The sequence below is a fragment of the Nansenia antarctica genome (assembly GCF_963989245.1).
Source record: "Nansenia antarctica genome assembly, chromosome: 7".
Classification (NCBI taxonomy): domain Eukaryota; kingdom Metazoa; phylum Chordata; class Actinopteri; order Argentiniformes; family Microstomatidae; genus Nansenia; species Nansenia antarctica.
This window is the reverse complement of record NC_137677.1, coordinates 40,224,441-40,246,649: the sequence shown is the minus strand read 5'-3', so window position 1 is coordinate 40,246,649 and position 22,209 is coordinate 40,224,441. Positions and strand designations below refer to the sequence as shown.

Genomic DNA, 22,209 nt, shown 5'->3' with positions numbered 1-22,209 from the left:
TCTCTGATTTAGTAAACTGCAACAGGGAGCCTCTCTACCTGTTGAGGCAATCTTAAGACTTCAACTTATTGTTGAGGCACAGAGTTTAGTTTCAGGTTTTTCAGGGTATTCGTTTCATGTGGAACTTTCTCCTGTTAAACATTTCGTTCCATTTGTTTCAGTTAATATTGTCATAAATAACAATGCATACATTTTCCATAACCGTTAAATTCGGCTATATACATTATGTACATGTCACAGAAAAGTGGTTCAAAAATCCTAAGTCATAATTATCCAATATGGCACATTTTATAACAACTTTAGACTTGAGTCTAGATTGGCATAAATGAATGTCAAGTTTGGTATAAAAATAGTTCATATTTACAAGAACAGAAATCCAGGTCTTTATCAAGTAAAGATTATTTTAGCTAATTCAATAAATAAAAAGGTACTGGAGGAGGGAAATTGGGAGAGAAATTACTTAGTAGTTGGTTTTTTATGATCGAATGTGAACGTTAGATCCAAGCTCATTGGACAGTTTGAGGGTGTACGCTCCAGCATCATCCTCTTTCACACTGGAGATGAAGAGAGTGGTGAGGTCCTCGGTGGTCTCAACATGGAACCTGTCACTCTCCTCCTCACATGGCTTCCCTGAACGGGCCCATTGGATGGCAGGTGCTGGGTCTCCAGAAAAGGCACAGGCAACTGTCAGAAACTTGCCTGACTCAATGCTAATATCCTCTGGGAGAGCTTCCATTTTTGGTGGTGCACCTGTTAACAGTGATGTAAAAAAGTTAATTAATTTGCCCATTAAACTTTGTAATTCTTATTGAAAGTGGAAGAGCAATGTTGTCAGGTGACTGTTTAGTCTCACCTTTAGAGCCCCAAGATGGTTCTCACTGAAGAACCCTCCACATGTAAGTCACTGGACATTTCCATCACACTGCTGGAGCTCATTACCACTGACTCAGCTGCCATGGTGGACATGCTAGCTGCTGACATGCTCTCAAATGTAACCTCAGCACTGCTTGAACTGCTGAAGGAGGCACTCTGCATGGATGCAGCCATATGGACTGATGTGGCAGAGAAACTTTCATGTAAGCTGGCAGCAGCTATAGCGGAACTTTTCTCCATAACAACCATTTTGGTAGGTTCTTCAACAAGAGCTGTGAGAATACCAAACAAAAGGTATATAACAAACTTGGGCATATATACAAAAGGTATATAATAAACAAGTGTTGGCAATGAACGTTAGTATAAATTAGTGTTAAATTAGTGTTGATTTTGCTATCAGCTATCAGTGATTTCAAAACATTTTATATATCCGATTATGACTCCTAAATAACTATGTGAGTGTATAACAAGTGTTGTACCTCTTCATAACCAAATAAATATGGACATATTACTGTATTATTATTATTTTTCAGATTTGGAATATTTGGTAAAGATTCAAATGAACTGAAAAGGGGAATGTTATTCATCGAGCTTGTGGTATTTTCATGTTAAAATTAGTTTCCCCCATTGTTTATATTTTGTTGGTCACCATAAATGCAATAAATAACTGAGAGCTGCTATGAATTAGATGTTAAGGTTTGCTCATGCAATTAGTCTACTCTAGTGCAATGCCAACACAAGTTTCATGTGAAGACAAATTTAAATTGATAATGATAATGACAATGATAACTTACCAATGACATTTAAAGATGATGTTGCAGAGCACTGTCCATATTGATTCTTGGCTTTTATGGTATATTTCCCACTGTCTGCAATTGTGGACTCACAGATCTCCAATGTGTACATATTTCTCGAACGACTCAATTTAATGTGTGATGTCATAGATACCTATAAAGAGAGATGTTGAAGTCCAATGTTAATTTCTGCTTTGTAAGGTTTCAAGTACTACAAGTTACACAACTCTTAACACAATATGTGTTACAACTACAAACATTATAAACCATCATTGGTCTCACATCAATAATCTATTCAGGTATGGCCATTCAAAATGAGTGTGGTCTTGGCCCCAAAGCGATATTAGCAGCCATTTTGAAAATGGCCACCAGGGAGGGTAAGAGGAGCTCTGTGATTAGCTAAAAATGCTCCTTCAGATCTGCCCCAGCTCTGTGTAAAATGTTATTCTTTTATCACAAAATGCACTACGATTTCTTCAAAACATGGCTTCTAACCACTCCACTAATCGGTGCTTACCATGATGTTGTCTTTAAGCCACTCGATTTCAGGTGCAGGCTCTCCTGCAATCTCACATGTGAACTTGACATTTTGTCCTTCATTGACATTCTGAGACCTTGGCTGCATCAGGAATGATGGGGCGTCTGACCGTTTAGCAGCGATTGTGGTGTCAAACTGGCACTTGACCAGACCGTGGTTGGTTTTAGCTTCACATGTGATGACACCCTGCTCATGTTGACTGACTTCCCTAATGGTCATCGTGTGGTCATTTCCAGACACACCATATCTGTACTCCTGTGAGCTGGCGAGTTCAACTCCGTTCAGGATCCATCTCACATTTGATGCTCCAGGGATGTTTGCTCTTAGTGTGACAGACTGGCCCTCAGTCATGGTCATCTGAGTCTGGGAGGCCTTTACTTCTGTGTAAGACTGAACTTCCTCATGAACTATTTCCTTTTTCATAATTTGCTCCTCTGTGATTTCTGCTTTTGCATTGGAAGAGGAGCTGGGTTCCACCAGAGCCTTAGTTTTATTTGAGGCTAAGAGAGAAATAGGAACATTGATTAGTTTGATTTGAGGCTAAGACAGAGAAATAAGAACATTGACATTCTGGGGACTGTTTATACAAAAAGAAGCTCAAAACAGGACAAGAGAGAGGTGGATTGAGTACATAAAAAAAAGAAAAGAATATCACCACATAATAATATTGTCATGCTGGATTAGTATCCCTACCTTGAACAGTGACAATGCAAGATGAGGTTGTTGATCCAGCTCTGTTGGTGGCTGTGCATTTGTAAGCTCCACTGTCAGAGGCCTCAGATTCATAGATCTCAAGGTGTGCTGAACCATGCTCTTCAAAGATTTCATATTTTCCCCCCTGAGAGAGAGTCTACAAGTAAAAAATAAATCAGTTATCATTTTGAATTTGTGTCTTAAGTACGGCTGTAAAGATGATTAGATACAGATCAATCAACTACTTACATCTCATTTAAGTTAATCAGATTTCTATATGTCAGACCAAGTTCAGTTTAAGCAATGAGCACCCTTTTGTCTTAATCTATTAGAATAACAATTCACACTGTCGATGTGGAGGCCATCATTTCATTGTTAACTTGTAAAGTGCCCTACTACACCCCCACTCATTCTTTAGGCACGTCTTCCGTTTCTTGTCTAGAAATGTTAAGAACATTGGTGACCACTTAATTTATTAGGGGAAAAAAGGTGAAATATTTCCACATCATATTAATCAGTATAGTAATCAACTACTACTACTACTACTAATAATAATAATATATATATATATATTTTTTAACTATTGTCATAATTGACAGCCCTAGTCTTAAAGTGATGCTAGGAGATCATTTCCGTGGGATCTGTGTTTGTCATGATTCACTGAGCACAAGCCACTGGCATGTCAAGTGAAACTGAAATTAAAATCAGCTTAATAATGATAAACATGGATTCTGTGGCTAAATGAGATAAAACATTGATTCAGTTCCATAGATTATATTTGTGCAAAGTAAATACTGACCATCTAGGGGCTTAAAACCGGGAGGTTTAAAGAATACAGACATACTTGCAAAAATTGTGTTTCTCTTTAAATAAATAAAATACAGCTACAAATATAAGTGTATCTGTTAAATTACCTTTCCATCTTTCGTCCATGAGAGTGCTGGCATAGGATCTCCAGTTACTTTCATTGTCAGTTTGACAATGCTATCCGAAACTGCTGTGGTGTCTTGCAGTCCAGTTGAGATGGTAGGCTTTGTTTTAAGGGCATCTTTTGGTGTTGGTGATTTGACTGTAGGTGGAGACTTCACTCTCTGTGGGGAGCTTATTGGCTCAGGAGACTTAATTCTTTTGGGAGATGTGATTGGCTTAGGGGATTTCATTCTTTGCTCTGGTGATGTCACCCTGGGAGGAGAGGCCAGTACCTCCTCTTTGACCACTGCTCTGCGGATGGTTAGGCTGAACTGTGCCTCTTGTTTGCCCTCTGAGTTTTCCACCACAAGTGTGTAGGTTCCTTCATCTGACAATTCTACAGAGGAGATCTCAAAAGTAGACTTGTACTGTGTTGCAAATACATTGTGGCGATGAGATGAAACAATAACTTGTCCCCCACGCATCCAGGTCACACTTGGCACTGGTTCGCCATCAACATCACACACAAATCTGGCCGTCTCTCCCTCTGATACTGTCAGAGATTGTGGTTTTGTAAGTATTCTTGCAGGTAGCGTTGCTTTCTTTATTTCAACGGCTGTTTCCTCCACCACAGTTGACACTTCTAAAGCTTCCATCTTTGTTTCAGAGGATGCATACTCATGTGTTTCAGTTGTTTCAGTTGTCTGCATTGTCACGTGTGTCTCTACAGAGGATGCTGTCTTGGAGGATGACACATGGTAGACATCTGTTTTCTCCTCAGCTTTGCGTTTTGAAGCATAGGGAGAATACTCTTCACCGGCAATATCCAGAATGGCATAATCAGAGGTCTCTCCCTTTGCGTTGGTGCAGACAACACGGTAAGTGCCACTATCTTCTGTCTGGCAGTCAAGGATCTGAACAGACAGAACTCCACTCAGATTTGACATGCGGTATTTCCTGCCCTCGTGTATCTGTTGTCCATTATGGTACCACTTGATCTCAGCATCAGGCTTTGACTGAACATTCAGTGTGAATTTAGTGCTATGACCATAGGGCACACGATGGGAGCGCATCCTCACAGTCACTCGTGGGACATGGTCAAGGCTGAAAGGCTGCTGACTTACAACTTCAAATTTCCTTTCAGCCGATTTTCTCTCGGATCTCAGAACTGCTTTTCTGGCCTCATATCTTGACATTATGTCAACTTTCGACACAGTCACGTCTTGCTTGGAGGCTGATCTGTCTGTGTGAACCGGACTGGGGGATCTTGGCCGGGTTCTCTCTGGTGTAGGAGACCTTCTCCCTGCTTTTGTCACAGGGGATTTTGTAGACACAGGACGCTTCATAGGAATGTATGAGGGTGTAAATGATGATGATGAAGCAGAGACATGCTCAGATGCTTCCATCCCAACACTCTCAGTCACTGATGACACATGGACAGTCCTCTCCTTTCTTGTGACTCTTGTTTTTTCCTCGAACTCCATGCGTTTCAGTTGGCTTTTGTAAGAGGTTAGCTTTTGAGTTGTGGTCTCTGGACGCAGCATCTCTTGATCTTCCCTTTCGTCGTGCACTCTCTGCCCTTGTCTTGGAGCTCTGTATGTGGCCTTGTCATGACGCTGGCGGAGATCAATATAGCTTGGACCAGCCTCATATTTAGAGGGCATATGATAGGAGTCATACCTCGGCACCTCCTCACCCTCCTCCTCTTCATAGGTCATGCGCCTTGGTGATGTATGGCGCAGTGAAGATAACTCAAAGCGCACAGGGCTGAGGCTTGGTGGGGAGGCAGAGAAGCCAAGCTCTAGTTCTTCCTCCAGTCTTAGTCTTTCCTCCTCAGTTCTCTTCATTGACAAATATTCAGCAACGGGCAGAAGAAGTTCCTCATCTGAGAGATCACCAAGAGACCTCCTTCTTATTCTGTGGTAAGCATCCATTTCAGGAGAAGGAGTGCGATGTCTTGCAGGTCTTACTGTCTCTAAATCATCCTGTGAAACTGTTGGAATACGCCACTTTGGCTTGTAGTGTTCTTTGATTCTTGGTAGAGGCACTTCGTAGAACTGATCCCATCTGGAGAGACGAATGCGTTTTAGACGCTTTTGTTTTATTTTCTCCATTGGCTCGGGCATCTCATATTGATCACGGAGCTTCTTGTACCATTTAATGTCAGAGAAAGGTACATAGTATTTGATTTCCAGGTCTTCCAGTAGGCAAGTTGGACCATGGGCACGAGGTGGGGGAACAACGTATGGCATGCGCAGTCGTTTCTCCTCTGCCCTCTGTTTCCTTGCTTCTTTTTCTTTTTGAGCTTCAATTTCACTCTTCTCACTCTTCTTTGTTGTCACTGCTGATTTGTACATAACGGCTGCTTCTCTTATAGCTTGCTGTGCCAATTGGGGAAGTGGCATTTCATCAGTGCCAGAAAGGATCTGTGATAACCTCACTTTCTTCTCAATTAGTTCTTTCTCAGCTTGTTTCTTTTGGTCTGATATACTCTGGAATTCTTTCTTCACGTGAGTGACACGTTCCACCTTGAGGGTGGCTTGGCAACTTGCAGATCCGGCTGAGTTGGTGGCAACAACTCTGTATGTGCCAGAATCTTCAACGAGAGTGTCTTTCACATGCAGGACAAAGTAATCCAGTCCCTCATGGACAATTTCAATTGATGGACCAAATGCCAGTGGCATGGCATCCTTCTCCCACGTCAGAGTCGGGAGTCCTGAGACCCTAATCTCAAAGCGTATATTCTGTCCCTCCCGACATTCTACATTAGCAAGTAGGCGTTTGAACATGGGTCTCAAGGTAGTGTCTCCTGGTGCAGGGCGAGGAGTCAGAGTGAGACGAGCTTTGCAGCTGTCATCACCAAACCTGTTACGGGCCACAACCGAGTACTCAGCTTCATCGTCTGCGTCCAGTTTGTGAATAACTAATTGATAAAGACCCTTATCAGTTGTGAAAGTGTACTTCTTGTCATCATCACCAGGAAGGATCTTCTGCCCAGATTTAAACCATGTAACACGTGGCTCTGGGTGCACAGTGATAGTGACACTAAAGCGAACATCTTCACCAATGTAGGCCTTATGGTTGAACAGAGGCAGGGTGAACTCGGGGGGTTTTTGAAGCAGTCTTGCTGTGTCCACTCTGCGTTTAACTTTCTTCACTACACGTGCTGTGAAGAAGTCATGGTAAGATCTGACGCCTGTTACAAAGACCTCTGCATAGGCACTATCCTCACCGTACTCATTGACAACCTTGCATCTGTAGGTGCCATCGTCTGCTCTGCTGATGCCATGTATAGTTATGACAGCCAGACCATCCTCATATTCAATCTCATTTTTGTCACCTGCCTCTAGTTGTCTGACACCACAATACCATGTGACCTCTGTGGTGCTGTCATAGTTCTCAATATTGCAAACCATCTTGACATCTCCTCCTACTTCCACCACAGTGTGTCCGATTTGTCCAGCAACTGGACCATTTTCAAATGGTGCAATCTTAACTTTGTTGACTGTAACACCTCTCTGGGCTCTGATGGAACCACCACTGGCAATGCGAGCTCCTGAGACAACAGTCTTCCATTCTTTCTTCACCATCGCCTGGTAATATCTCTTATGCCTTGTGGTCGTTATAGCTCTACTGCTGAGCTCTTCTGTTTTCATTTTCAGCCAAGGATGTTGCAAAGCATCAGCTGCACTCAAACGATGCTTACGCTCTTTAGTCATTAGGCGATCTGTAAAATCTAATGATTCAGCACTGACCACTTTGAAGGCTTCATCTTCATAGCTGTACTCTGAATTTGATATGCGCTCAATCATCTGCTGATTTGTTTCAGCAGTGAATGGATTCAGTCCACTGAGGAGTACATATGTCAGGACACCAACTGACCACATGTCAGTAACTGTACTGATCATGTCACCCTGGTGGATTTCAGGGGCAGCATACTCAGCTGTAGTGTACTGAATCTTGATCTGGTCGTCTGGTTTCAAGTATCTTGATTGTCCTAATTCAATGATCTTGATCTTACTGCCATTTCTTGTGGTGTACACTATGTTCTCAGGCTTGATGTCCAAGTGACCATAACTGACACTGTGCAGGAACTCCAGAGCTGAGCATACTTGTCTGATATAGTTAGCAATCTCACGCTCTGACAGCTCAAAGCTGGCATTTTCAAGGCGTTCAAATATGTCAGTGCCTGAGATGAAATCATAGATGAAGATTAATTCTTCAGGGCTGTCAAACGACTCATGGAGACACAGGAAGTTATCATGTCTGGCCACATTCAGTGTTGCAAGTTCTTTCTTGACCACTGCTTGATCGGCACCTTTCACTTTGATGAATTTAGCCATGAATGTCCTCTGAGAGCTGCTCTCGACACAACGGTGAACGACGGCAAATTGGCCACGTGCCAGTTCCTCAGCAATCATGTATTTGTCATGCAGCTCCTTAGCACTTGAATGGGGAGCCTTTCTCGACGAAACCTCTCTGGTGTCATCAACCTCTTCATCATAGTGAAGGACTCTTGATTTGTCCTCCTTTGTTACAACAGAATCAGTTGGTTCAGATGCTTTACTCTGACCAAACTTGTTCTCGGCTATGACTCTGAACTTATAGCTTGTTCCACCAAACAGGTTAATGACAGTGTAGTGAGTGTCACGAGCCTGGGCAACGCGTTCCCATCTCTCAGCTGTTGAGGCACACTTCTCTACAATGTAGCTGGATACTCTACTTCCACCGTCAGTAGCAGGGGCATTCCAGTTCAGACTGACAGAGTCTCTTGAAACGTCACTGGCTTTGACACCACGAGGTGCATCAGGCACATCTGCAACATCCAATTCAACTGTTTGTTGGTCGATACCAAACCTGTTCTTGGCACAAACAATGTAGAAACCAGCATCTTTCCTTTCAACTCCATTGGGGAACACAAGCGATGTGAATGACCTTGTGACAATAACTTGATAGTATCCATTGTTGTCAATTAGGTCTTGTCCCTTCTGCCATGTGATGACAGGATCTGGTTTGCCACTGAAGGGAATCTTGATATTCACCACCTCTCCACGAAGGGCAGGAATAGCTTCCTTATCCTTCAGATTTTTGGGTAGGTTGATCATAGCAGGAACTAGAAAAAGAAAATTCACTTCATCAGTGCCAAGGTAATTAGTATTATGAATATGCTAATTATGTTATTTCTGTTTGGAACACCTTATTTGAAAATATGTTAGCATATTATATTTAGTTGCTTTATATCTGTGTAGTAATGTTGTCATTGATCAAGTAACACAAATGTATCTATGTTGTAACATAGTTATTTGGTAATTGAATTGAATCTAGCTATTTGGGAGCTTACCTTCAACATCCAAAGATACAGTGGCAGAAATGGAGCCACCCTGGTTGGTTGCTCTGATTTGGTAGACAGTAGAATCCTCCTCTTCAGCAGCGGTGATGACAAGCTGGTGATAGCCTCCTTTGAATTCTTGTACTTTGATTCTCTTTCCATCAGACTGAATTTCTTTGCCACGTTTGAACCACTTAATGACAGGCTTAGGTTGGCCTATGATCTTGCAAACAAAGGTTGCATTGCTGTTGTATTTGACACTCATACTTCTCAGTTCCTCTTTGAAGGCAGGAGCACGGACATCAACGGCTGTCTTTGGAACAATTGGTCCAGTCTCTTCGCTCCATTCACTCTCTCCTCCAAGATTTTCACATTTCACACGGAAGATATACTCTGAGCCCTCAACCAGGCGTTTAACAGAGAAGACTGTCTGGTGGATTTCATCAGTGGTGACGGGTGTCCATTCACCCTTCTTCTCCTTCTTCTCAATGCAGTAACTCTTGATTTTGGACCCGCCATCGCTGAGAGGAGGCTTCCAAGATACGATACAGGAAACTTTGGTCACTCCGGAGACAACTGGCAGTAATGGTGCTCCAGGTTTATCTGTAGATCATAAACAATAAAACATTGTTAGTAAATAATAATAATAAAAATAATAATAATACAGTTATCACGCTCTCCTTTATAATTATATTATATAATAATAAATCAACCATAATTGTATCTTATCAACAGACTACACTTACCTAATTGGCTCTTGATGAGGATGGGAGTGGACAATTCCAGTGGCTCACTGTTGCCATTATGATTTTGAGCGTATACACGGAAGAAGTACCCAGCACTTTCAACCAGGTTGGGAACACGGCAGGATGTGACATTGATGGATGAAGATATTAGCTCCCACTGTGAGTCCTCCTTGTCTTCACGCTTCTCAACAATGTAGTTTCTGATCATGGATCCACCATCATCCTTGGGAGGTTTCCAACTGATTATCACAGAGTTCTTCAACAGGGCATCAAGCTTTATTGGGCCTTCAGGCATTGCAGGTTTATCTGAAAACAAGCAAGAACATTGGTCAAAATGTATTTGTGGTCACATTTGCCACATTGTCATACAATGTAATTTGTGATTCCTGCTAATTCTGCTAAAGATCTAAAAGTACCTTGGATTTCAACATTTATTGCGGTGTCAGTTCTGCCAAAGTGATTGTGCAGTCTGACTCTGTATTTTCCTCCATGTACCCTGCGTTGCACATTCTTGATCACCAAATGAGTGTAATACTCTGTGGTTTCAATGCTGACATTCTCTGAGGGCTCTACAGTTGAAGCTCCATGAAGCCACATGATCTTTGGCTCAGGGCGTCCGATGTAGGCAACATGCAAGCGTAGAGTGGTGCCACAGCCTGCATAGTATGTAGTCTTCACTGGGAAGTCAGGATGGAATTGAGGGGCAGTTTCCAGAACCAGGGTGCCACTGGTCTCTGCTTCCCCTGCATCATTGATAGCCTTGCATGTGTATACTCCTTCATCCTCTTGTTGGTCCGTCATTATGGTCAGTGAGTGGGTACGACCATCAGAACTCATTTCATATTTACGACCCTCTGTGATCTCCTTGCCGGCTTTGTACCATTTGATTTCAGGAACAGGTCTCCCAATAATCTGGCATTTCATAACTCCTGGTTGGTAAAGTGTAGTGGTAACTTCATCCATTTCTTTCCTTAGACTTGGTGCATTTCCAACTGTTGACAGAAATAGTTAAATCATTATTGAATTCAATGATATTACTTTTTTGGGGTGTCAAATGATAACTGAAATTGGAGGTAAATATCATTGTATGTTTTGTCTAATCGAGAACATATTTGAATATCTCTATGTACCGTATTTTCCGGACTATAAGTCACACTTTTTTTCATAGTTTGGCTGCGACTTATAGTCAGGTGCGACTTATATATCAAAATATATATAATTTCATACTGACTGACATGAACCAAGGAGTAAACATTACCGTCTGGCGCCGAGGGCGCTCTGGGCTTGTGACAACTATATGCTGCTCCTGTCCCACTGAAGAAATTAACTGAAACATTAACGGGAGCTTGGTGAACTTGCTTACCGGTAACTTGCTTGTTGGACTCGCTGGCTTGTTATGTTAATTTAGCCTATTCAGCCTCCCAGGTATGTTCTTTATGTTATTGTGTTGCTGAATAACTGTTAATGTGTTACGTTAACATACCGGACACCTATTCATTATTATGCCTGTTGTTCTGTGTTCTATTGTGTAGTTGAATAACTTTCCAGATTAAATGTCTGTTCTTGGTCTTTTTTATTTTGTGAAATACATTTCTAAATGCGACTTATAGTCCAGTGCGACTTATACTGTATATGTTTTTTTCCTCTTCATGACACATTTTTTGACTGAAATAACATAGTTTTTACGCACCACTCAGTTTGGTTTTGATGCATGTAGCTGTTCTGCGTGGTCTGCTGATTCCAGTTTCATTCTCAGCAAACACTCTGAACTCGTACTCAGTGGCTTCAGAGAGACCGCCCATGGCATACTGTTTGTCCTTCAGTCGCTGCTTGTTGCATTTCTTCCATGTGCTCTCAGTAGATTTTCTGTATTCAACCCAGTAACCAAGGATCTCTTTTCCGCCATCGCATTCTGGGACCCCCCAGCGGACAGTGATGGAGGTATTTGTTACGGTTACCTTGTCGATCTCACCTGGTTGGCTTGGTTTATCTGGGGGGAAATGGCATGGGAATTGTAATGGCATGGTTATTGTAAGCAAATACAATAGTTCAGTTCAGTGTCTATCTAAGTCATCAATTGGACAACATTTGTAAGTTGGAACTCACCGAATGGATCTTTGCATGTAACTGAATCGGATGCAGGTCCAGCTTCACTCTCTCCAATGTCATTTACAGCAATGACACGGAACTGATATTCAGCATCAGGAGTGAGTCCAGGAAGAGTAAACATCGTTGAAACTACCTTGGTCTCATGACGCACCCATGTCTCAGACGACATTGCTTTGTACTCAACAAAGTACCCAGTAATGCCAGAGCCACCGTCGTCTTTAGGCCTGGACCATCCCAGAGAGACTGAGCTCTTGGTGACATCCATAATCTCAGGTGGGGTACTTGAGATCTCTGGGGGACCTGTTATTTAAGAAAAAAAGTATCATGGTAAGTATATGGTTTTGCTTACTCATGTAAGAGTGCAAAAAGGAACTGATGATGGAATACTCACACAGACGAGTCTTTGGTACAAGAGGTGTCTCTGACTTCAAAGATTCGCCGATACCAAACTGATTCTCCGCTGTCACCTTGAAGTGGTACTCAACACCCTCGTGTAGTCCCTTCACCACCAGAGACGTGTCAACCACCCTCGAGTCCACAGTGTACCATGCTGCTTTCGGAAGCTCCCGTCTCTCAACAATGTATCCAAGTATCTCGGTTCCACCATTGTCTGCAGGGGGTTTCCAGCTCACTCTAACAGAGTTGGCTTGGATGTCATCAAATCCAAGTGGACCTTGTGGAGCACTAGGACGGCCAATAACATTCACTTTGATGTGAAGCACCTTCTTCCCACACGTGTTCTGCAGCAGTAGATCGTAAGTGCCAGAGTCACTCCTGGCTGCATCCTTGACGACAAGTTCAGCTGCATCCTCATTAGAAGCAAACATTGCTCTCTCAGAAATATCACAGCCTTCCTTTGTCCACTTGCTTGTAGGGGCTGGTTTACCCTTGATGGGTACAGAGAGTTTGACAACTGCTCCCTGTCTGACAACCACAACATCCTTGTACTTGGCTTCCAGGTAATAATCAGGAGATTCTGAAATGAAGAAGGTGATTGTTAGACATGCTGTTGATTTCAAATGGTCCTGCTGGGACCATATACAGTATGGGACCATATATACTGAAATGTATGCACTCATTGCAATGTAAGTCACTTTGGATAAATGGCATATATTATTATTATTATTACATGTATACATAGTATAATTAGAAAAGAAACCATGTAGAAATGTACTTGATTTTGTATATGGCCTTACCAAGCATTTCTGTCACTTTAACTGTTCCTGGGACTTCAGCTGGCTCTCCAGATCCTCCAGCATTGCAAGCCATCACACGGAATTTGAATTCCTCTCCTTGGGGCATTTGTGTAAGTGTGTATTCACAAATCAAAGAAGGTGTTGTGTTGCATTTGATCCAACTCATCTGACCGGCCTTCTGCATCTCAATAAGGTAACCTGTAACCCTGGAGTCTCCCTCATCATCAGGAGGACTCCAGGCAAGAGACACAGATGACCGAGTTGTATCTGTAACTCTGGGGTTCTGGGGAGAGCCGGGTGGATCTGTAAAGTAAAGCAAAACAAGTGTTATTTCTGTCTCCATAGCACACATATCTATAGTGTATTAAAGATTTCATTTTATTAAGTCATTCATCCAATCAATGATCTTACCAGTTGGATCAGTTGCCACCGCTCGTTGAGAGAGAAGACTTGGTTTGCTGAATCCTCTAATGTTGATGGCTGTGACCCTGTGCTCATATTCAAGTCCTTCAATCAGATCTGTTGATCTGTATCTGGTCATTGTGACTGGGTTCTTGTTAGCACGCACCCATCTATCAGATCGGACCTCTTTACGCTCAATGATGTATCCAGACACCTCAGCTCCACCATCTTCTTCTGGTGGGTGCCAGGCGACAGTCATGCCATCACGAGACACATCAAATATTGTTGGTCTACCAGGAGGTCCAGGGATGTCTGTAAATTAAAAATAAAATACAAATGGTATTCATTACAATGCTCTATTGTTTTATTACATTATAAATGAATTACATTTAAGAACAGTTCTTACTCTTTGCACTCTTGCACATCACAACTTCAGACTGCAAGAATGCTCCGACGCCATAGCGATTGATAGCTGCAGCGCGGAACACATATTCATCTCCCTCTGTTAGCCTGCAGAACTTGAATGTGGCTCTGCTGACCGAGTCAGAGACAGGGAGCCATCCAGGACGGTGAGCGTCACGCTGCTCGACAGCATAGCCGCTGATAGGAGCCCCACCATCTCTCGCTGGTGGATCCCAACTGATGGCCACCGATGTGGCATCAATCTCATCCAACCTGATTGGTCCTTTGGGCTCATCGGGTTTCGCTAGAAAAAAAGAACGAGGTATCATTAGATTATTCATACACCTACATGATGATCTCTGTTTACGTCATTTAATGAGGTTGAAGTTATGTAAAACGTCCTTACCAAGAATGTTAACTTTAATGGTCTCTGTGGCCACTCCTGTGATGTTCTTCACTTCCAGGGTATAGTTACCAGTATCATCAATGGTTGTATCAGACACAGTCACTTGAGAGAACTTTCCAGTTGTCTGAATCTTGACACGGCCGTGGGTTTTCATCTTTTGGTCAGCACAGAACCATGAACAAACTGGTGGGGGTCTACCAACGAGAGGCAAGTGCAGCTCAATTGGTTTCCCAGCTAGGACGTTGACAACCTTTTGTGGAATGCTTGAGAGATCGATCTTGGGCAAAACTGTAAAACAGAAAGATGTGTTATGTAGCGTGTGTATTCTGATTGGTCAGTTCAAGCAGACAAGTATATATAAGTCCACACTGCAAACTGGAGACACTGAGGTGAGTAGACATACTGGGTAATATACACGATTTCACCTTTAATCCACATATTACATTTTGAATATCTGACAAAGTTTGAAATAAAAAAACTATGAATATAAACTCATATAAATAAACAAGGTCCATTGTCCATTGTTAAAAGAGAGACATTGAGGTAAAGGCCATAACCTTTTTTATACAATCATTAGTCTTCTTTCAATGTAAAAGTAAGTTACTCTTAATGATACACTAAAAAACAGAATTTTAGCTACCGGTAAATTCATTGTTTACCTCAAACTTTTGCTAAAGTGTTGAGTGTATGGTGTGTTGAGTGTATGGTGTATGGTGTGTTAAGTGTATGGTCAAATCAATCAGGATACAGGATGTAAACGCTACAATGAAATGCTGCTACGAGCCTCTCAACCTCTCAACAGCACAGTGAAATGTCAAGGAGAAGAAATACTAATAAATAATAACAACTACACAATAGGCAATAGGGCACAGTAAAAGTACTAAGTATGTTACATATGATATGTATGAAGTTGACACATTGCATACCTCTTTGTTCCTGGACTGTTACGGCTGTGACAATCTCCTTTGGCTCACTTGCTCCCTTGCTGTTAACAGCTCTGATTCTGAAGAGATATTGCTCATTTTCATTCAGAGAAGTAATAGTGTACTCCAAGTCAGTTGTCTTCAATGTGGACACCTTCATCCATTTATCTGTGCCAACTTTGCAAGCTTCAATGACGTAGCTTGTCAGCCTGCTTCCACCATCGTGCTCTGGTTTCTCCCATCCAAGTGTTACCGTAGTCTTGGTCACATCCACAACGTCTAGTGTCAGTGGGGGCAAGGGCACTTCGCACACCAGCACTAAATCAGGGGTTTCACGTGCTTCTCCCACACCGTAGAGGTTCTCTGGTAAGACTCTGAAGTAATAGAGCATTCCCTCCACGAGCCCTGTGATTTTGTAGGATGTCTTGCTGCACTTGGATGTCACTGTCTTGAAAGCTCTCATTGATGCCTCTCGTCTCTCAATGATGTAGTTGTTCACTGGTGCGCCCCCATCCACAGTTGGGGCCTCCCATGCAATGGAGGCAGTGTCGCTTGTGAGTTCCTTGATCTGGATTGGTCCAGTTGGACCAGGAGTATCTAAAAAGAAGAGAACCATAATATAATAAAAGATCTATACTACTGATATCATTCTAGTAATAAAATAGCCCAAATTTGCATTCATCAAATACACACACACGACATCATCAAAGCATACCATAGATCTTGACAAGCATGGAAGCTGACTTCTTTCCAGATTGATTCTCTGCATCAAGGGTGTATTTCCCTGCATCATAGCGATTGACTTTGTCGATGATCAGAGTTGTAGAAGTTTTAGTGACTTCAATGAATCCACGGTTCTGTAGATCCATGTCAGGTTTGCTCCAGGTGACAACAGGGACTGGGCGTCCGGTCACTGTTACGAATAGGCGGAGGGAACCTCCTGCTCTTAAGCAGATGGTCTTCTTCAGATCATCAGCCATTTCAAGGTCAGGGGTTTCTGTGTTAAAAAGAGATGGGTATGAATCACATAACAATACACAAAATAAATGTACTTACTAAAAACAAATATCTATTTGAAAAGGTAATTTATACAAATGCGATTGTTTATGGATAACACATGGTCAGGGAACCAAATGTATTGGTAACTTCATCAGAATTTGGTTGTGGGAAGGTTGGGGAATAACATTTCACACAGGCTAGGTTTAATTCCTATTATTTAGTTGATACTACTTAAAGTTGCTTAAATCTTTAGACTCACCCAGTCTCTCAACTGCCTCGGTTTCTGTGCAAGGCTCACTGAAGTCACCAGTTCCATTGACGTTAACTGCAGCAACTCTAAACAGGTACTTCTTGCCACCTGTAAGGCCAGTGACAACATGCTCTGTGCCTCTCAGGGTCTTCTCGTGTGCCTTAGTCCATTCCTCTGCTCCCTCTTCCTGGCTCTCAAGAATGTATCCAAGGACATCAGCACCTCCATCCTCCACAGGTCTGCTCCAGGCCAGGCTGATGCTGTCTTTGGTGGAGTCCGCAAGGCGTGGGATTGAAGGAGGAGCTGGGGTACCTGGGGGTAGGTACACAACATTGACAGTCAATACCTGCAACAGTGTATCAGCAACAGCAAATATCATCCAATGGATTACTAATGGATACTTACATGTGGGCACCCTGCAGACGGCATAGAGAGACAGCTCACTGGGTTCACTCTCGCCAGCCTTGTTTATCGCAGTTACACGGAACTGGTAAATGTTTCCCTCCTGAAGGCTTGCTACCTTGAGGCTTGTGTTCAGAAGTGTAGAATCTCTGTTCACCTTGATCCATCTTGCGCTCTTCCTTTCACGTTTCTCAATGAGATAAGTGATTATTTCACTGCCGCCATCACTCTCTGGTTTGAGCCATTCAATTGTAGCAAAGTCTTTACCAACAGCCAGAATCTCAGGTGCTCCCGGAGGAGATGGAACAGCTATAATAACAAAGGAGATAATATTGTCAGATGGTCATTCTGATGCAAGAGGTATTTCGCTGAGATCTGCCGTTGGTTCAATGCGTGGCTCATTGATCATGGTAGAGGCCAGGGCTTCCTTTGGTTCACTGAAGCCAGCGTCATTCTTTGCCCACAGAATTAACTACTAAATGATTCTATATGAGCTATTTTCCATCAGTTTAACATTTATTATTCTAGACAGACATAGCATATTATTATATAGTATAAAGACATTATAAGGCATACATATATTATGATTAGTTGTGGGTGCCTCATATACTGTGCCACATGGAGATAGTAACTACATTGCTACACAACACAATACGTATGTTACTTATGTTGATATACTTACTGAATGTGTTTCTGGCAATGATGAGGCCAGACTGCAGAAGAACACCATTTCCATACTTGTTGACTGCTCTCACTCGGAAGAGGTACTCATTGTTCTTGAATAATCTGGTGATGTCACAAGTCAGAGCCTTGCATTCAGCGTCCATGACCACCCAAGTCAGTCTGTTGGTGTCTCGCCTCTCAACAGAGTAGTGAGCCACTGGATCACCACCGTCCTCCAGAGGTGGTTGCCATGAAACCGTACAGGATTCTTCTGTCACATTGCTTACTGTGATGTCTTGACAAGCACCAGGTGTATCTAAAAGAACAATGAACAAATTGACAGTTAGAAGTTATTTGTCATGGAGGCCCTTTGTAATCTTCCCTTTTCCTTGTTTTTAATTTCTGTTTTACACTTACCAAGTACTTTAACGTTAACTTCAGCTGTCTTGACCCCACTGGCATTCTTCACAGTGAGACAATACATTCCAGTGTCATCTCTGTCACAGAATTTGATAATTGCCATTGCACGTGTGCTGGAGTACTGAAGAGAGTACTTCTCACAGAGCTCCAGTTCCTTGTCTCCCTTTGCCCAGAAGACTTTAGGGTCAGGTCTGCCACCAACAGCAGCATCAAGAACAAGGTCTGAGCCAGCTCTTATGGTAACAGTGTCCACCAGAAGTTTGCTGTCAAGCTCTGCTTTTGGAGGTGCTACGAAAAGAAAGATAAATCAACTTAATCAATTATCCTTGACTTGAATTTTGAGTCATCAATACAAATGTTTAGAGGTATATGTCTTACTGTATTCAGCTTTGCATGTCACTGCACCAGTGGACACGGATGGCAAGCTATACACTTGTCCTGTGTTCTTGGCGATGACACGGAACTCGTACACTTCTCCTTCGCCTAGTGCCGTGACTTTGAAATTGTTCTCTGTGACATTGGTGTAGTTACACTTCAGCCAGCGACCCTCACCAGTGATGGTGTATGGCTTACGCTCAACAATGTAACCCACAATGGGGCTGCCACCATCATTCAATGGTGTAGACCATTTAATGGACACTGTAGACCCGGACACATCTGTTACCTCTGGTTTACCAGGGGAATCTAGGCATGATAGAAATGGCAATCATTACTCTGTGTTAGTAGGGCATCATTAAATAGGAATCATTAACCAAAGAGCTCCAAATTCAATTATGAAAGTACTTACCAACTGGGTTCTGAGCGACTGCCCCCTTCGATGCCTCACTGGATTTGCTCAGGCCAGCTCCATTCATTGCATAGATTCTGAATTGGTACTCAAGGCCTTCAACCAAGCCCTCCACTTTGTAATAGCATTCAAAGCATGGGATCTTGTTCTCCCTCACCCATAGGATGATGTTTCTTTCTTTCTTTTCTATCCAGTATCCAGTCACCTTACTCCCTCCATCATGGTATGGCTCCTCCCACTTGATAGTCAAGGAGTTTGCACTCACACCAAACACCTCAGGTTTCGTTGGTGCGCTAGGGGTTCCTGTTATCAAAAAGAAAATACATTCAGTTTTAATTCATACAACACCCTAATAACAACATGAAAGATCGATATTTCTTAACATACTCACCAAATGGATGCTCAGCGACAATGGTTTCGGATTCAGTGGACTTGCTCACACCAAATCTGTTTTCAGCACAGACACGGAAAGTATATTGCATGTACTTGGTCAGATGTGAGACACACAATGTGGTGCGTTTCACACTGGAGTTGATAAGTTGCCATGCAGTTGAGCCAGATTCACGCTTCTCAACGATGTAGTTGGTGATATCAGTTCCACCATCATCCTCTGGTTCCGCCCATGTTATCACACAGGATTCAGAGGTAATTGATGAAATCTCAACGGGTCCAGTGGGAGGACTAGGTCTTCCAATGACGTTGACAGTAACAGTGAATGTCTTTGTTCCTGTGACATTCTCGAGAGTGAGGAAGTATTTGCCACCATCACCCCTCATGCAGTCCCTGACTGAGATTGTGGTCCTGTCTTTCGTTGTCTTAATGGTCACTCTGTCTGAATCCTTCAGCCTCATCTCCTCAAGTTTCCATGTCACCTTAGGAGCTGGTCTACCACTGATGGGGACATCAATGGTGAATGTCGTTCCATTCGTACAAGTGACCAACTGGTTAGCTATTTCACTGAGATCTGCTGTTGGTTCAATGCGCGGCTCTTTGAGTAGGATAGAGCCCATTGCCTCTCTTGGTTCACTAAAGCCAGAATCATTCTTTGCTTTTACACGGAATTCATACTCCCATTGATGAGCTAAGCCCTCAACCACAACACCCAGGTTTTTGGTTTTACCTCCAACAACCCATTTATCTGTGTCCTTTGCTTTAGTTTCAACAAGGTAACCTGTGACACGACTACCACCATCATGCTCAGGTTTCAGCCAGGCTAGAGTTGCTGTTGTGTCTGTGACGTCAAGGATATCCAGTCTCTTCGGTGCAGCAGGCTCTGCAGTTGCAATGATTGGATCTGGCATTTCATAGGCCTCACCTACACCATACTGGTTCTCTGCTGAAACTCTGAAGAAGTATGGAACACCCTCTAGAAGTTCACTGATTGATAGAATCTTCTGAATGCACTTCCCGCCTGATTGCTGCCAGGTACGGCGACTAGCCTCACGCCTCTCTACAATGTAATGATGAATGCGGGCTCCACCATCATTGGTGGGAGGTTCCCAGACCAAAGTCAGAGCTCCTCTGGACACTTCCTTAAAGGCCAGAGGGCCTGGAGGACCGGGTGTAGCTTGGACTTTTACAGTGAAAGTAATGGACGTAACATCACAGCTGTTCTCCAGTGAAATGGTGTATTTTCCAGAATCATTTCTAGTACAGTTTTCTATTGTCAAAGCAGTGGAGTTCTCGGTAGTAGCGATTTCTGTCATGACCCCAAGTTCTCCATCTTCCTTGATCCATTTGGCTGTTGGAGTTGGCTTTCCTTTGAAGGCAATGCGGAGATGGACAGTGCCTCCACTCTTAACAACGTGTGTCTGTTTGAAGCTTGCATCAATATCAACTTCAGGTGCAGCAAGTCTGTCTAGAGCGTGTACCGGTTCAGGGATTTCTTGTTCCTCTCCTTTACCAATACTGTTTACGGCAGCGACACGGAGCTTGTACTCTGCACCCTTTTCCAAACCAGTTGCAACATAGGTAGTATCGATGCATAGTTCCTCATTGACTCTGTGCCATTCCTCCTCAGCTGCCTTGCACAGCTCAATGATGTAGCCATGGATCTCCATTCCACCGTCATCCGCAGGCTTGGTCCATTCCAGACTGATGGATGAATCTGTAGAGTCAGTAACATTAACCACAGATGGAGCGCAAGGAATATCTCTAGGCTCACTTGCTTTAATAGGCATGGATATGTTACTGGGTACTCCTACACCAGCATCATTCACTGCCGAGACACGGAACTCATACTCCATATCCTCAGTCAGATGAGTGACTCTGTGACCAGTCTCTACTATTGGCTTCTTGGTCAGCACCTTCACCCATCGGACTGTCTTCTTCTCACGTTTTTCTACAATGTAGCACTGAATTGGGTTTCCTCCATCAGATGTAGGTGGTGTCCATGACAGTGTGATACTTTCTCCTGTGGCTTCAGTTCCATCAGGTGTACCAGGAGCATCTGAAACCGCTGTAAGAAACAGTCAAAAATATTATTATTATGATTATTTAGACATACAGTATAAACGTTTCTCATTAAATGTGTCAAAATTATACTTTGACTTGAACTTACTGTATTGCATTTGTGCAATTATAGGGCTGGAGTCCAATGTTCTGCCGACACCAAACTTGTTGACAGCAGAAACACGGAACTGGTACTCATTGGTTTTGATCAATTTGGTGGCATTGTATGTGCAAGCTTCACATTGGTCTGTGACCAGGGCCCATGAGATCTTTGAGGTTTCACGCTTTTCAATGATGTAATGAGAGATGTCAGAGCAGCCATCATTATCAGGGGGATTCCATGAGAGAGTAGCTTTGCCTTCAGAGATCTCAGTGAAAGTGACAGGTCCCACTGGCTCCCCAGGTGTATCTAAATCATTAGATGATAAAATAATACTTTATCAGGTGCACAGATTTCACATATATGAGACAGTTTAACTTCTTTAGATTCTGTAAGTATAAATGACAGTGCCATATAGAGGTTGCAATAATGAAATCAAAACAAACCGTGAACTTGGACGGTAATCTCCTCCTTCTTGCTGCCAGAGGCATTTATTGCTTCTACACAGTATACACCACGGTGACTGCGGTCAGAATCCCGGACAGCAATGGTGCTTGATCCAGCGACATTGGTGATGTCCATCATTCTCTTTGTTATCTCTATTCCATCTCTGTACCATATGACCTTGGGTGTGGGTCGGCCGGTGATGCTGACCTTCACTTTGATGTTGTCACCTGCCTTGGCTGTGAGGCCCTCAAAGTACTCCGGTCCAAACTCAATGTTTGGAGCAACTGAAAAGGCAGAAAGGGAATAAGTGTCTTTGTTTTTCTACAGTACCAAACAAATGTTGTCAATAGACTTGATCCTGTATTCACTT

General features: G+C 42.8%; 1 protein-coding gene across 1 annotated transcript in view; it reads right to left on the bottom strand.

Annotated features, from left to right (window-relative positions):
* Positions 1–475: 475 nt before the first annotated feature.
* LOC308162607 (titin-like) overlaps positions 476–22,209 on the bottom strand; it is a gene marked incomplete at both ends in the record, with an annotated part of 148,860 nt that continues 127,126 nt past the window's right edge. Inside the window, 27 exon segments of the mRNA XM_080536752.1 lie at positions 476–804; positions 888–1,145; positions 1,668–1,821; positions 2,185–2,705; positions 2,899–3,055; positions 3,813–8,920; positions 9,149–9,739; positions 9,883–10,188; positions 10,299–10,874; positions 11,573–11,872; positions 11,989–12,291; positions 12,383–12,967; positions 13,188–13,490; positions 13,599–13,901; positions 13,996–14,295; positions 14,398–14,685; positions 15,324–15,917; positions 16,036–16,317; positions 16,579–16,881; positions 16,975–17,280; positions 17,654–17,950; positions 18,052–18,342; positions 18,433–18,738; positions 18,842–19,144; positions 19,233–21,299; positions 21,402–21,701; positions 21,839–22,123. Of these exon segments, the coding sequence (XP_080392878.1) occupies positions 476–804; positions 888–1,145; positions 1,668–1,821; positions 2,185–2,705; positions 2,899–3,055; positions 3,813–8,920; positions 9,149–9,739; positions 9,883–10,188; positions 10,299–10,874; positions 11,573–11,872; positions 11,989–12,291; positions 12,383–12,967; positions 13,188–13,490; positions 13,599–13,901; positions 13,996–14,295; positions 14,398–14,685; positions 15,324–15,917; positions 16,036–16,317; positions 16,579–16,881; positions 16,975–17,280; positions 17,654–17,950; positions 18,052–18,342; positions 18,433–18,738; positions 18,842–19,144; positions 19,233–21,299; positions 21,402–21,701; positions 21,839–22,123 (15,716 nt within the window).